Here is a 14,845-nt window from a genome sequence, read left to right as displayed (position 1 = left end):
AATATTTATGTAGAATATTGTTTTGCAACGGGCCACCGTTTACGAGTTATTTACGAAAAACTAAAAAAAAGTGACCTGTGAACTGATTGTAATTAACTTTCTTCCTTTAATATCGCTTGAAATATTGATCCTAGAGAAAAGTGTTCTAGATGTTTTTTGGGGGAAATTTTATGTAGATAATTTATTCTTCAAAACCTATTTCGCTATGGGACACCGTTTACGAGTTATTTACAAAAAACTAAAAAGGGACTTTAAAATTGAGTATAATTAACTTACCCGCTGCTTTGTCTTTTTAAATATTGATCCTAGCGAAAAGTGTACTGCATGTTTCTTGTAGGAAATTTTACGTTTATTATTTATGTATAAGATTTTTACTTTTCAAATTATTAACGAAAAAATAAAAACAAGGAACCTTAGAATTTAGTATAATTAATTTTCCCTCTTTATTATCTTTTTAAATATTGATCCCTGCAAAAAGTGTACTGAATCTTTTTTGTTCAAAATTTTGTGTAGATTATTAACGTCTAACAACATTTTTTGATATTGGCCACCGTTTATGAGTTATTTACGAAAACCTAAAAAACGGGACCTTAGAAGTGATTATAATTAAATTTCCCGCGTTAAAATCTCTTTTAATATTGATCCTAGCGAAAAATTGTACTGAATCTTTCTTGTAGGCAATTTTATGCATATTACTTATGTAATAGAACATTTTTTGCTATACACCACCGTTTAAGAGTTATTTACGGAAAACGAAAAAAACGGACCTTTAATGTCAAATATCTCACTTCCGGTCAAGATTTCGATCGAGCAACCGGATCGGATTCAGCGGGGGTCTAATTAGGTTAAAAAACCCGGTTTCCAAAAAGTAATATGATTTGCCAGTCGCATCAAGAAGGAGAGCGATTTTGATTTTTTTTGTCTAGTATAAATATCATTACTTATTCTGTGTACAGTGGAGAAAACGAATGAAATCATGCAATTTGATTTTGCTATTTTTAAATAAAGAGTAACTAAACAGTATTTTCCACAGTTGTTGGTAATGATACCATCTCTTACAATTTCTCTTCATGAACATTTTATGATACCTAACCTTCCAGTTTTCGCCCGAATTAATCAAAAAATTCACCAACTCCATTTACACCAACCAAATAGAAAACGGGTCCGTGTCCGAATTCGCGATCTCGAGTCCGGGTCTGCGTCCGGGTCCAGGTTCAGGTAGAAGTCGAATTCAAAATCTTGCTTGTTTTGCCAGTGGGGTAACTTGCTTAACAATCAATTAGAAAAAGACAAGTCGTCGAGGAGTTCCGTTCTGATCACCATCAGCAATACCACTTCATCAAATGCCACTGTTCTTAATGTAAATCCTTGTTTGCCTGATGAAAATACAAGAGTCACTATACAATGCCATTAAGATTTGTAGAGTTCCCTCGATTCCTTATGGATCCCATCATCAGAACTTGAGCTTCACGAAAATATGACTTAAAAATCTAACGTGCTTAACAAACATAACGAAGAGGACAAATCCCCAAACATGAGCTATGCGTCGTTGAAGAGTTCCATTCTGATCATCATCAGCAGTTTCACTTCATCAAATGTCACAATTCTGAATGTAAATGCTTGGTTTGTTTAAAATCCACCAGTATCACTATATGTTAGGGTGGTTCAAAAAACATTTTTTTTTCCTAAGGGGCACCCCCTTATTTTGTTACACTTATTATGTTGATAAATTGAGATTATAGTTGAGATAAATTAAGAAACTTGGTGTATAAGTTTCTTAATTTATCTCTTAACTATACTTCGTTTTTTTTTAGCATTAGAAATTAGGTAAACAATCTTGATGTGTCTTTTAATTGAAAAACACAATTTTAAAAATAAGTTACGGCAAATATGTAACAATTATTAATCTAGTACGATCATTTATATTCGTCTGCTTTCATAAGTAATAGTTTTTGAATTTTGAAAAGCGTTTTTCAATTAAGACATGCTAAGATCGCTTACCTTCTTGCAAGTTCTTTCTAATGCTAAAAAAACGAACTATACAATAGTGATGGGTAGGACATCAATTTTAAATGAGTTTGTATGAGTACCTCATTTTCTAAAATGAGGTGTTACAATGTCTTACTTCAAATGAGGTGAGGTACTAGCATATTTTTAGCGTCGACTATTCTATTAATCCAACGGGCCAACGGTGCAAAAATATTTAATAAATATACATATTTATGTATTCATCACTTCCTTTGTAAATTAATAAATAATAATAATTAAGGAGTGCAATTCTGGAGGTAGAAGGTAAGAATAGAACTTATAGGAGAAAGATCCCACATAGTAACTTAATTTGCTGCTTTTATGAAACTTGTTCTAATTTAGCTCTTTTTTATTGTTAGATTGTTTTGTCCTCCTCCTTGCTACTTGATATAGTTTTAAGTATAATAATCACTAGCGAGAGCTACCCGCTCCGGCTTCGCACGGGTTAACAAATTATACATACACCTAAACCTTCCTGAAGAATCACTCTATTGATAGGTGAAAACCGCATGAAAATCCGTCCAGTAGTTTTTGAGTTTATCGCGAACATACAAACAAACACACATACGGACAGACGCGGCGGGGGACTTTGTTTCATAATATGTAGTGATATATTTCATAACCATAAAACTACCACATTTTTAACAAACTAAGGAGAACAAATTCAATATTTTCACAAGTCATTATTATATAGAAATGACTAACTTACCACTTCAGATAATTTAACAGTAATATCATCAATATGATATTAAACAAAGCACCATTCGCTCCGGACGCCGCCGGCTACATTTACATTTCATTTTTTCATGCAAAAGGCACCAAGGAAGATCCGCGGGTAAATTTAATGGCGAAAACGATGTCCATATTTTGTTATTTTGGTATAATTATAAGAATTATCACTAGGTATTAGGTATTAGAGAACTAAAATTAGCTACAACGACGTACGAACGAACAAAATAAATAAAAATATGTCACAATCATAATTTGTCAGTCCGAAGTCGTTTACAAATAATGTTAATAAAAAGTATTGCAAATTCAAATCGTTATAATTTACATCTACATGTTTATTTTACCTATGCAAATTATACTTACTTTTTATTTAATAAACTTGAAACTTATTGAAATGATCATATATTGTGTACGCTACAGTATTATATTTCAATAATATTTTAGTCACTAAAGGATTACTGTTTATAAGCAAGCTTCGTAAATGCCTGTCTGGTATACAGAGTGCGTACCGCGATCCATGTTCGTCATGTTGCCTCCCTGTCACACTTACGTAGGAATTTACAAGTGCAACAGAGAAGCAACTTTTCTTCATTTGAGACATTTTGAGTTTTGTATGTCGGCGAGCAGGCGAGCACCTAGCGCCTCGTGCCATCCAGGGACTCTTTTGCAAGTTGTGAGGAGCGTTGAGTTTTTGAGGTTCGCGAGTGAATTTGAAAGGATAAGAGTTTTTTTGAAATTAGAAGTGTGTGAATGATTTGTGTGGCAAGAGGTGTTTGTGATGCGCGCGAGTAAATGAGTAAAATGAATAGAGGAGTGAAGTTTTTTGAGTTTTTTGAGTTGAGTGGTACAAATGAGGTGCCTCGCGAGTGAGCGACTCAACACTACTATACAAGGTGGTGCTTAACCACGTTGAAATTTTGTATGTTGTTTGAAACCCAACAAAAAGAGTAATTATGATTCAGAATTTTATTTAAAATATCTGGTTTCACACTATTTGCACATGTGATGTATAAGTTTTGAAGTAGAAAAACATTTTCTTACAAAATAATATCTTTTAAATCACACTTTCAAATAATGTGAAAACTACTACTTACATAAAAATAAAAAAAATAGTAACTTATTTATTTTTTTGATTTCATACAATTTGAAAAATTTCAATGTGTTTGAGCACCCCCTTGTAGTTAAGATTGCAAGATGCTTGGCGTATTTTGTCAACATAATAAGTGTAACAAAATGAGGGGGTGCCGCTTCTTCTAGCTAGAGTTTGAATTTTTCCCATACAAACGTGAACCACCCTTACAAGATTTGAAGAGTGCCCTCGATTCCTCATAAATCTCACCATCAGAACTGGGTTTTGACAAAGACGGAACCAATCTGTATGTATATACTTACAAGTTACAACTCAACTAAAAAAATAATTTTCAAAATCGATCCCAAAATGACGGAGATATCAAACATTAAAAAACCGAATTAATACCTCCTTTTTAGGGTTCCGTAGCCAAATGGCAAAAAACGGAACCCTTATAGATTTGTCATGTCTGTCTGTCTGTCCGTCCGTATGTCACAGCCACTTTTTTCCGAAACTATAAGAACTGTTCAAACTTGGTAAGTAGATGTATTCTGTGAACCGCATTAAGATTTCAACACAAAAATAGAAAAAAAAACAATAAATTTTGGGGGTCCCCCATACTTAGAACTGAAACTTAAAATGTCTTTTTCATTAAACCCATACGTGTGGGGTATCTATGGATAGGTCTTCAAAAATGATACAATACAATACAATACATTTGTTTTTTTTTTTAAAGGAAGCTTCCTTGGGGCCTACTTAACACCCCTTCCGAAAATCTGACGCGCTCGAGTAATTTTTTTTTTTTTTGCATTTTCGACTACTTTATATGCCTACCCCCACCACGCAAACCGGCAGATTAGTATACCGTTGTTATCAGAGGCACTCGGGGCATACGTAGTATGAATATCTGACGCGCTCGAGAATGCCCAAGTAACTGTTTTTTTTAACATTTTTGAAAAACCGTACACGCCAAACCCACCGCTAAAATGGTTTTTGCCATACGAGCTTTTCTTTTCGAAATTATTTTATCTTTCGATTTTGATAGGTCTCGACGGCGCCGTTGAATTACGCCATTTAGCTACCTCGCCTCCCTAACTATTAGTATTTAGTGCATAGCATAATATGTATGTCTGTGAAGATGAGCGCGATCTCGCCAACAAACTGCAATTGCAGTTTGGCGAGGAATATAATGTTTATAAAAGTGTTGTGTACTTTATGATAAATAAATTAAAAAAAAAAATACTTTTTATTGCACGCCTCACATACACTTAGTTTACAATAAATGGACAATAACATAAAAAAACCGGGCAAGTGCGAGTCGGACTTGCGCACGAAGGATTCCGTACCATAATGCAAAAAAAAACAAAAAAAAAGCAAAAAAAAAAACGGTCACCCATCCAAGTACTGACCCCTCCCGACGTTGCTTAACTTTGGTCAAAAATCACGTTTGTTGTATGGGAGCCCCATTTAAATCTTTATTTTATTCTGTTTTTAGTATTTGTTGTTATAGCGGCAACAGAAATACATCATCTGTGAAAATTTCAACTCTCTAGCTATCACGGTTCGTGAGATACAGCCTGGTGACAGACGGACGGACGGACGGACGGACAGCGAAGTCTTAGCAATAGGGTCCCGTTTTACCCTTTGGGTACGGAACCCTAAAAAGACAATAGAGGTAACAACAGGCGGTCTTATCGCTTATGATATTGAGGTTTCTAATATCATTTATTTCTAAACTGAATAGTTTGCGCGAGAGACACTTCCAAAGTGGTAAAATGTGTGCACCCTCCCCTCCCCCTTTAACTTCTAAAATAAATTTAACTTCGCACTGAATGATGACATCGTACGGGGCTTAAAGCCCCCGTAACGCAGTGAACGTGTTAAAGTCACATTAAAATTCCATTTTTCGAAATAGAGATTTCAACATTTAACTTTGCAAAAGTAGATAATTGAAATATTCTAAAAGCAATAAAAATAAATTAGGTTAGATTCGAGCTACAATGACATTAGTTTGGGTTCAAGGCAAGGTTGCAGGGCCTCAACAAGGGAAAAAAGGGGGAGGGACTGTTGGCCTGGCTCAGTGAGCCAGAACTGACCCACTTATCCCTACTACTGCCGTAAGCAGGTAATGAATTCCCAATGTATTAAGTTTAGGTTTAATAAATTATAAATATATTTTATTAATAACATAATAATATACAAATATGTATAAGCATAAAGTAATAAATAAGCCTACAGCTATTAATAATGTCCGTAATCTGTATAATCCCAAAATACGGATCCCTCGTATGTGGATGCTGCTTACATAATCTCGTCTGTCAAGGTGTTTCGGCAGGAAAGGCCTTGGCAGACTTATAAATTCCTGAAATGAGGGTTCATACCTACCGACTAGAATTGGTTTCATGGTGGTATCAGATGGGTTACTGTACGGTAACCGATGGTCATCTTGCTTATAATCTCGTCTGCCAAGGTGTTTCGGCAGGAAAAACCTTGGCAGACTTATATATTTCTAAAATGGGGGTTCATACCTACCAACTGGAATTGGTTTCATGGTGGTATCAGATGGGTTAGTGTAGGGTAACCGATGCCGACCTTGCTTACATAATCTCGTCTGCCATGGTGTTACGGCAGGAAAAGCCTTGGCAGACTTATATATTCCTGAAATGAGGGTTCATACCTACCGACTGGAATTGGTTTCATGGCGGTATCAGATGGGTTAGTGTACGGTAACCGATGGTCATCTTGTTTATAATCTCGTCTGCCAAGGTGTTTCGGCAGGAAAAACCTTGGCAGACTTATATATTCCTAAAATGGGGGTTCGTACCTACCGACTGGAATTGGTTTCATGGTGGTATCAGATGGGTTAGTGTAGGGTAACCGATGCCGACCTTGCTTACATAATCTCGTCTGCCAAGGTGTTTCGGCAGGAAAAGCCTTGGCAGACTTATATATTCCTGACATGAGGGTTCATACCTACCGACTGGAATTGGTTTCATGGTGGTATCAGATGGGTTAAATTAGGGGTCCCGCTGGCCACCTTTGAGAGCGTCTGCCAAGCACTTCCGGCAAAAAAAATACTGGCAGACTTCGCTTTTATGTGTCTACATGTAAATTTCTAACTGCTGCCATAACTATTATTTCGGTATCAGATGGGTTAAATCAGCCCCCTTTTTTCGCACCGGAAGTGGCCTTCTTTTTCGTACTTTCGGCAAGTTCCGCCGTGGCAGACTATCGAATTCGGACTTAGCATCACTTTTATGGGAAACCATTGTGCATTTCATCGTGGTATCAAGTCGGTTAGAAAATTTGCGGCCGGCTCTTCTACTAATACCTACGTAACTGCCGATTGCCTTTATTTGTCTTACTACACCAAGGTCTTTTTTTCTCAATTCTCATGGAACAAAATACCAATATGTATCTTCCAACACGAACAGATTATCTTATAAAGGTATGTAAGTTAACTTGCAATTACACCTTATTTGCATATCGCAGTCCATTTCAGTCCCACTGATATATTGATGCGATTGAGAGGGAATGCGATCGAGTTCATGCAGTTGCTAACGCAAATGTCAACCCGTGGTAGCCGTGCTGGAGGAGTGAAGTAAATAATTAAGGCCATATTCTAGATTGTAAAACACTATGAATAAAACTCACCCAGAATGTGATGTGATTCCGACTAGGTACACATAATTCACCATAAGCTGGTGGTTAGCCATGTCCGGGTACACATATTTACAATACTAGAATGTAAACTACTTACCTAGTTATACATACTTTGTAATGACAAAGATATAAAGTATTATGTACTTACTTACCTGTAGATAAGTACGTGTTGTTTTTTTCAACTAAATTTCGGGATAGATAGTAGGTATCCCATGTTTTATTTTATACCTGCTATGTGTGTAACAAATTTCATCTAATTATGTGCAGCCATTTTTGCGTGACTAACATAATCTCCATCATCATGTCACTTTTATGTAAAATGATAATATTGTTACCTGACTAATGATATTTTCTTTGTTTCAGATAACTTTCTTTCTTCACCTTCAGTGATGATTATCAGAATACGATGGCTTTCGCTGCAGCTGATACTACTTACTTCTGCTTACATTACTTTTGTATTAGGTAAATCACCGTTCAATTATTTATTTATGTACAGTCGACTTTAAATTATATGTTTACACTTTTGCTCCTTAAGCTTAGGTACCTACTATTTTGTAATAGGGCGACCAAATATGTAAAACAATGGTAAGACATATCTTTGACATCGACTGTAGGTACCTACTATAAAAAGGAAAATACATGTAGGTTCAAATAAATGGTGATAGCACTGATACACATACCACTTACGTGAAAAGCAGCAAAGGGGCGGACGAACTGAGAAAGTTGAAGTGAATACGCACATATGGGGTCATCCATTAATTACGTCACACGAATTTCTAGGTTTCTTGACCCCTCCCCCCCTCCTTGTCACACTTGGTCACATTTGGCAAACCCCTCCTCCCTAGTGTGACGTCACATTTTTTCTACGAAATCGCCAAATCGAATTAAGTAAGTACCTAAGTATTGGCCTGATGACAGTAACAAAGAATCATGGAAATAATAGTTTCACAGAAACATATATGTTAATATGGTTCTAAAAAATGGTCCAATCTCAGTATAAACATTAGGATTATTAATATATTCAATAAAATAAAAGTGTAAAATTCTCCAATCAGCCATTTTGACTGAAACACCAATCAGAAGCGACATAAGGAGTGACGTCATCAATCCATGACGTATTTCTTAGAGCAGCATAGACAACCTCATTGACCGTAATCCATACATCCTCACCAAAGAGTTTGGAGGTTCAAAAAAAATGTTATTTCGCCACTAAACATTTATTACGTCCAGAAAATATTATTACACGATGAAAAGTACATGTTTATTTGTTATTAAATAAATAAAATGCTAAATAATATATTTCACCAAAAAACTTTTTTTAATTATTTGGCTGATTGGAACTATCATTACCATATTGGCTGTCGTAACTAGAAAAAATTAAAAAGTAAAACCGGCGTTCGGTAATTTTCACTCAAAATTTACATGTATTTAATAATTCATCTTAAATTGCAACCGTGTGAGAGTCTTTGTATATAATATTGTGAACAATTTTTGTAATGTATTTATCATCCCTAATCGTAATATATGGTGCTGAATTAACAATATCATTCGGATTCAAGGGAAATTCGTAACTGTAAGTATGTAAACATTGTCTACCACCATAATTTATGACGTCACAAATGGCGTGTGAGGCGTTTTCGCGCGAGTTTTAAACTAGCTATAATAAAATGCAATTATTTATGTTAAATCTTATGAGTATAGCTGAAATATTGTGTTTTTTAGAACCAATACAAGTGTACCGACAATATTAAAAGGGATTTCAAAATTTGTCATCAGGCCAATTATTAATATTTTATCAAAATATTTTTGACGATATAAATATTAGTAATTTTATAACCCAAAACTGCTTAGGAAAGAAAAGTAAATGAATAAAAACGATTATCGTTTTAAAAACTTGTTATTTAAATGTACAGCGCATAAAATAATTTAAATAAATTTTCGGTTACTGATGAAGTTAAAGTGACGTCACAAACTTTGTGTCACCCCCCTCCCCCATGTCACAATATGTCACATTTTCTTGACCCCCTCCCTCCCCCTAAACGTGTGATGTAATTAATGGATGACCCCTATCACATCACAACACTAGTGATATGGCTTAAGATTGATAATGCGTCTGCCATTTGCAATCGTCGACTTATAATAGCTGCTCTCTTATATAATATAAGCATCTGTTTCGTTTTTATGTACCTAATCTTTTTTGTGTATAGTTTTCTGGTTTCTGTGTTGTACATTACACCGGCTAATTTAAGTATGCCTGCAAGTCATTGACTTTAATTAATGTCAACTTAACTAAGTAGTAATTAAGAGGCCCACAGATTACCAGTTCGCCGGACGATATCAGCCTGTTAGTTAAGTAATCGCAAAAGATGACATATCCGAAAAACTGACAGGCTGATATCGTCCGGCGCACTGGTAATATGTGGGCCCCTGTAATGTATATACCTACCTACATTTTATAAATATACTTACTCGCCAGATGCATGTCACCACTGCATAAATTTGGTAACAAAATGCATATTCTCTTTCAGGTAATCCAATATTTCTCGATCAAAAATGGAACAAAAATCCTGTAATAAAATGGTCGCCCCCAATGGACAACTGGAACTGGACGACAGAACCTCGCAACCAGGAACTGTTCTTCATGCCTTCCAACCATGAGCACAAGCTGCCGCCGTCAGCGAACGAGACAGAACTAATTGCGCACATGGCTGCCCTGAAAAGAAATTACTCTCGCCTTTTATGGGACAGCGATAAAAGCTCAAACTTGCCACTTTTTGTAGAAAAAGCCTTGAAGTTGCTTAATTTAAAGCAAGTTTACTATGAAGTAGAACACTCTGTGATGTCTAAAGTGTCGTGCACCGCGTGTAAAGCGGGCGCAGGTCTCCTACAACACTACATACGCGCTGGCAAAAGCAATGAGGAAATCAATAAAATAATATATCAGTTCTGCGTTTCCTTGAAAATACAGTCTGCCAGAGTATGTGAGGGCATAACAAGACTCTTCGGGGTAAGACGTTTCTATTTATTCAAAATATAACATCTAACCACAAACAAGCACTTACATAACGTTGTAGGTACAGTCAGCAGCAGAAGTCGCTATACACTCCAGGTGCTCAAAGAGAGGTAAACGTTTAAACTGTCAAAAAGTTGTTAACTCTCATGGTATTATTTAGTTGTGAGCGCTCAACGTGTCACATATATCTTAACAGTCGCTATTCATTAATTTCTACACTTACAACAAGTCATTGATACCTTAGCTGTCAAAAAACCACTGGTATCTAAGCGGTCAACGTGTCAAACATATCTGAACAATATGGGAAAATAGACGTTTAAAGCATACAAGTATGGTCGAATATTGAATGAAAAATAGCCATGCTAATTTCAGGTAAAGCGTTTTGACAATCATCGAAAGCAGTACAGTCTTGTCATCACATACATCTATCTCACGTTATGCTCTTCAACCATTTGACAGGGGCCTTCTCGGTCAACTTACTGCAGGGCAAATTATTTCTTTTAGCAGAATCGTCAAAACGAATGACACATAGCGAAAGGTAACTGAAGCTGAATTTAGAGCCAATTGTCAAGGCACGTTGTGGTCTCAGTAACAGGCGTTTGCTTTACAAAGCAGAGACCGCGGGTTCAAATCTCAGTCGCACGCACCCAGAGATTACAGCTTTTTATTTTTTTGTGTTTCATTTCTATTATTAATTTGTGTCTTCTGGTTTTATGTTAATTTCGCATTAGTTTATATCATTTTTGAAGATATGTCACATGTAGAGTATGTACGACTTTCTAACAGGACGTTGTAGGTTTGAACCCGCAGTGGGCGTTCCTTAGATTACTCCTGTGCGGAATGCCATTTGATGTTTACTGCTAGGTTATACTAAGTTGTAAAAACAAAATTCCTCATTCCTATGGTCAACAGTTTATTACTTATATGCATGGCAGTGATGTTTTTATCGCATAGCGATTGCAATTACCTACTCTAGTTTTGCGAATGAAATAAATGTTATTTTATTTATCCATCGACAGACTGCAACTACAACTAAGTTAACCGTGTTGCATATCTCTGTGCAATTGCATGGGACGGCTAGGTGCGATCAAAGTTTTTGCGGAATAAATATCCTCTTTCTCGACGGGGCATCTATCCTAAACGTAATTTACATGGATTAGGCAACTATCCCATATAGGGGATAGTTGTCCCAAAATTTAGAGGTCCGCAATAATCGCCAATACTCTGGAAGTATCAAAGATAATGTTTATTCCTTTCATAAAATTGAAGATAATACACCTAAGTACTAAACGACGGAACCGTCATTTATCGGTGCTGTACATCACTACCATGACCGGAATACCACATCACTAGAGGTGTCATCCATCTTAGATTGGTTTTGCGCAAGGACGGGTCGCATATTATTTTCAGACCTATAAGTGGTGCTCTGGTGTTTTTACTCGTACAGTGCCTACCCGTTTTACAAATAATTTTTTTGTACTAAGAGATAACAAGTAATTTCAAAGAGTGGGGCATCTATCCCACTTTTACCCTATATCTGTAAAAGAGGAGTCACCGTTCTTGCGGGTCATGAGTCAAACCAACAAAATAAAGAGAGAAGTCATGGTTGGATATGTTTAACACCTTTACTGCCCGTGGCCCCACGTGAGGACGTGGGGCCACGGCTAGCCTCTATTAACGCATTCACTGCCACGGGGCGTGGCCTAGGAACAAACTTGTATGACGGTGAACGCACATGTGCATTGGGGGCAGTGAATGTGTTAAAAAACCATAAGGTTTACATGTCAGATTGGGACAGTGAACGTGTTACGTTTCAATTCAATTATTTTGTCCTTCGTTCTTTGATCGATTCGGAGCATCGTATTTTAGTATATTTTAGTTCAATAGGTGGGCTAAATAAATATATTAACATATATAATATATATGCTCTACGATTTGGAAGAACGGCCGCCTATGACAGTTAAAATAAAAACCGATCATTTCACGTAGAACCTAATACTTATTTATTGTCTAAGTTTGACACTTGACGATAAAATACTTCTTTATGAAAGGAGGTATCAATTCGAAGCTGCTACAGTATTTTTTTTAAAAGTTAAACAGATAAAATGTTGATGCTTAGTTACCATTGAAATAACAACTGCTTAGCAACTGGTGGCACCCTGGCTGCTGACGTAAGTGATTGGCAGTGCGTGTAGGTATTAATGACAGCAGCTTGAATTTGAGTGCTTAGTTACCACTGGCTTTCTAACCGTTATTGTCATTGTGATTAAATAAGGGTGCATGTGTTAAAGAAAAACTCAGAAGTTAAGATGTATGTGACGAACTGAAAGCCTACGTGAAAATGACAACTTAGATGTCCTTGTTTTTGTGACGACTGAAGTGTATATGTTTTCTTGGACACCTTGCCCGCTCAGGTATATCTGATGCTGACTGTACCTAGGCATTTGAATGCTTGTGGTGTGCGGTTAACTGACCACACGATTAGACAGCACATTTCTTTTTTCACACTTATTTTCACTTTCAGAGTGAAGTTGTATACGTACTGAAGCGTGTAACAATAGGACCCGATGAGATATGCAGCTTCGTCATAGGCGACGCTTGTGGTGACGTGTATAATCCTTACCATGAATGGGAGGTTGCTTTTCCTCCGGTGCCGAAGCCAGCCTCGAAAGTCCTCGATATCCCGGTAGACAAGGCTCCAACGTTCAAAGTTCTTCAGATTTCTGATACTCATTTCGATCCGTATTACGCTGAAGGTAAATATTTATAAATAGTAACAGAAATAATCATCGTTTTAGTTCAACATCGCTTGGCATTCTTTTAAACAGATACTGTAGAAGAATGTCACGCGATTAAGATTGATCGAATACGGGTCACGATTCATACTGTGATTTTATAATAGGCACGTTTTTTATTACTTTTTTACAACGGTAGGTACGAATATAAATTGTTACGCAGACATGTAATCATATGCTACCTAAAAATTCCATTATAAGTCGTTGACCTAAGAGCAAGCGTTCTTGCAGAATCCATTGAATATTTAGTAACCTATGTAGTGGGCGAATGGCAAAGCTACAAAATTAGAATAAAACGCTAAAGGCGTCGCTAGGACGACTTACGCATAAAAATTAAATCGAATTAGGACTGAACCCTTATATGGTTTAAGAAAGGAGAACGCGAACACGCGTGTAATAATTAAGGTCTTCGTAATTATCGATTTGTATATTTAACCCTTTTCCAGGCATATTACGATTTATTTACCACATTCAGCCAATAGAATTTCAACATTAGCAATCCGATTTAAGGTTCGAATTAGATTGAACTTACGGGAAATGTGACTTGGTTTCAAGTCAATCATCAAACTTGGTTTATTTGGAATATAATTGGATATTTGGGAAAGCCTTGTAAATTGGTCTAGTCTGGAAAAATGTTAAATCTCATTAGAGTTCAGTAAGTAGTCAATAATAGTTCTATAGTAAACTAGCTCCAGCTTGGAGGAGGAACAGGAATGTGTCAAAGAGACTTCAACCTCAGATTTAAAAAAAATCTTACGCGAGTAATTTCACCCCGGGATGATGTTTTTTTTTCCAATGTTAAGAAGCCTTTGACTAATGATGCTAAATATCATATTTGAAGTAAGTAAATATTGCTCTGCGCAGGTGCAAACGCAGAATGCAACGAGCCGCTGTGCTGCCGTGCGTCCAACGGGCCTGCGGTGACGCCCGGCGGCGGCGCCGGCCGCTGGGGCGACTACCGCAAGTGCGACACGCCCAAGAGGACCATCGACCATATGTTGAAGCATATCGCTGATACGCATACGGTAATTAATTTTATCTAAATGCCCGGTGTCCGGAATAATTGGACTCGTCAATTGACGCCTCTTCAATTTATTACCTAATTTTAATCATTGACTACTCCAGACTCCGAGCAGCTTGCCATAAAGAAAAGTCTCCTTGCTCTCATCTACTAGGTAGCCTCATTATACTTATCTTCACAAAGTATTCATGGCTTTCAATGGATTAAGATCACCTTTTATAGACTTCAACGATTTGCTTATGGCGTTTTCCAGGATATCGACTATATTTTGTGGACTGGTGACTTGCCTCCTCACGACGTTTGGAATCAGACAAAGGAAGAAAACCTCAAAGTTCTGCAGGAGACTGTAGCCCAGATGTCCGATATGTTTCCGGGTGTTCCCATCTTCCCCGCTCTCGGTAACCACGAGTCCTCTCCAGTTAATAGGTACGGATACAATTATGGATACAGGTTCATTACTCGTTCCGTTGTGTTCATGTACATAATGCTCGAGGTCGTATCAATCAACACGAGCGCTCGTATGTGCT

At 36.8% G+C, this 14,845-nt stretch overlaps 1 protein-coding gene across 2 annotated transcripts in view; it reads left to right on the top strand.

The window, feature by feature from the left end:
• The window catches only part of LOC134680076 (sphingomyelin phosphodiesterase), a 46,297-nt gene that overhangs the window by 18,758 nt on the left and 12,694 nt on the right, over nucleotides 1-14,845 (top strand). For both annotated transcript variants that reach the window (XM_063539104.1, XM_063539105.1), the window contains exons 2-6: nucleotides 7,853-7,951; nucleotides 10,018-10,496; nucleotides 13,027-13,258; nucleotides 14,162-14,322; nucleotides 14,572-14,744. In XM_063539104.1, coding sequence (XP_063395174.1) covers nucleotides 7,879-7,951; nucleotides 10,018-10,496; nucleotides 13,027-13,258; nucleotides 14,162-14,322; nucleotides 14,572-14,744 — 1,118 coding nt within the window. In that variant the 5' untranslated portion in view covers nucleotides 7,853-7,878. The remainder of the gene's footprint in view (nucleotides 1-7,852; nucleotides 7,952-10,017; nucleotides 10,497-13,026; nucleotides 13,259-14,161; nucleotides 14,323-14,571; nucleotides 14,745-14,845) is intronic.

The sequence above is a fragment of the Cydia fagiglandana genome, chromosome 3, assembly GCF_963556715.1.
Source record: "Cydia fagiglandana chromosome 3, ilCydFagi1.1, whole genome shotgun sequence".
NCBI classification, from domain to species: domain Eukaryota; kingdom Metazoa; phylum Arthropoda; class Insecta; order Lepidoptera; family Tortricidae; genus Cydia; species Cydia fagiglandana.
This window is presented reverse-complemented; position numbering and strand designations above follow the sequence as displayed.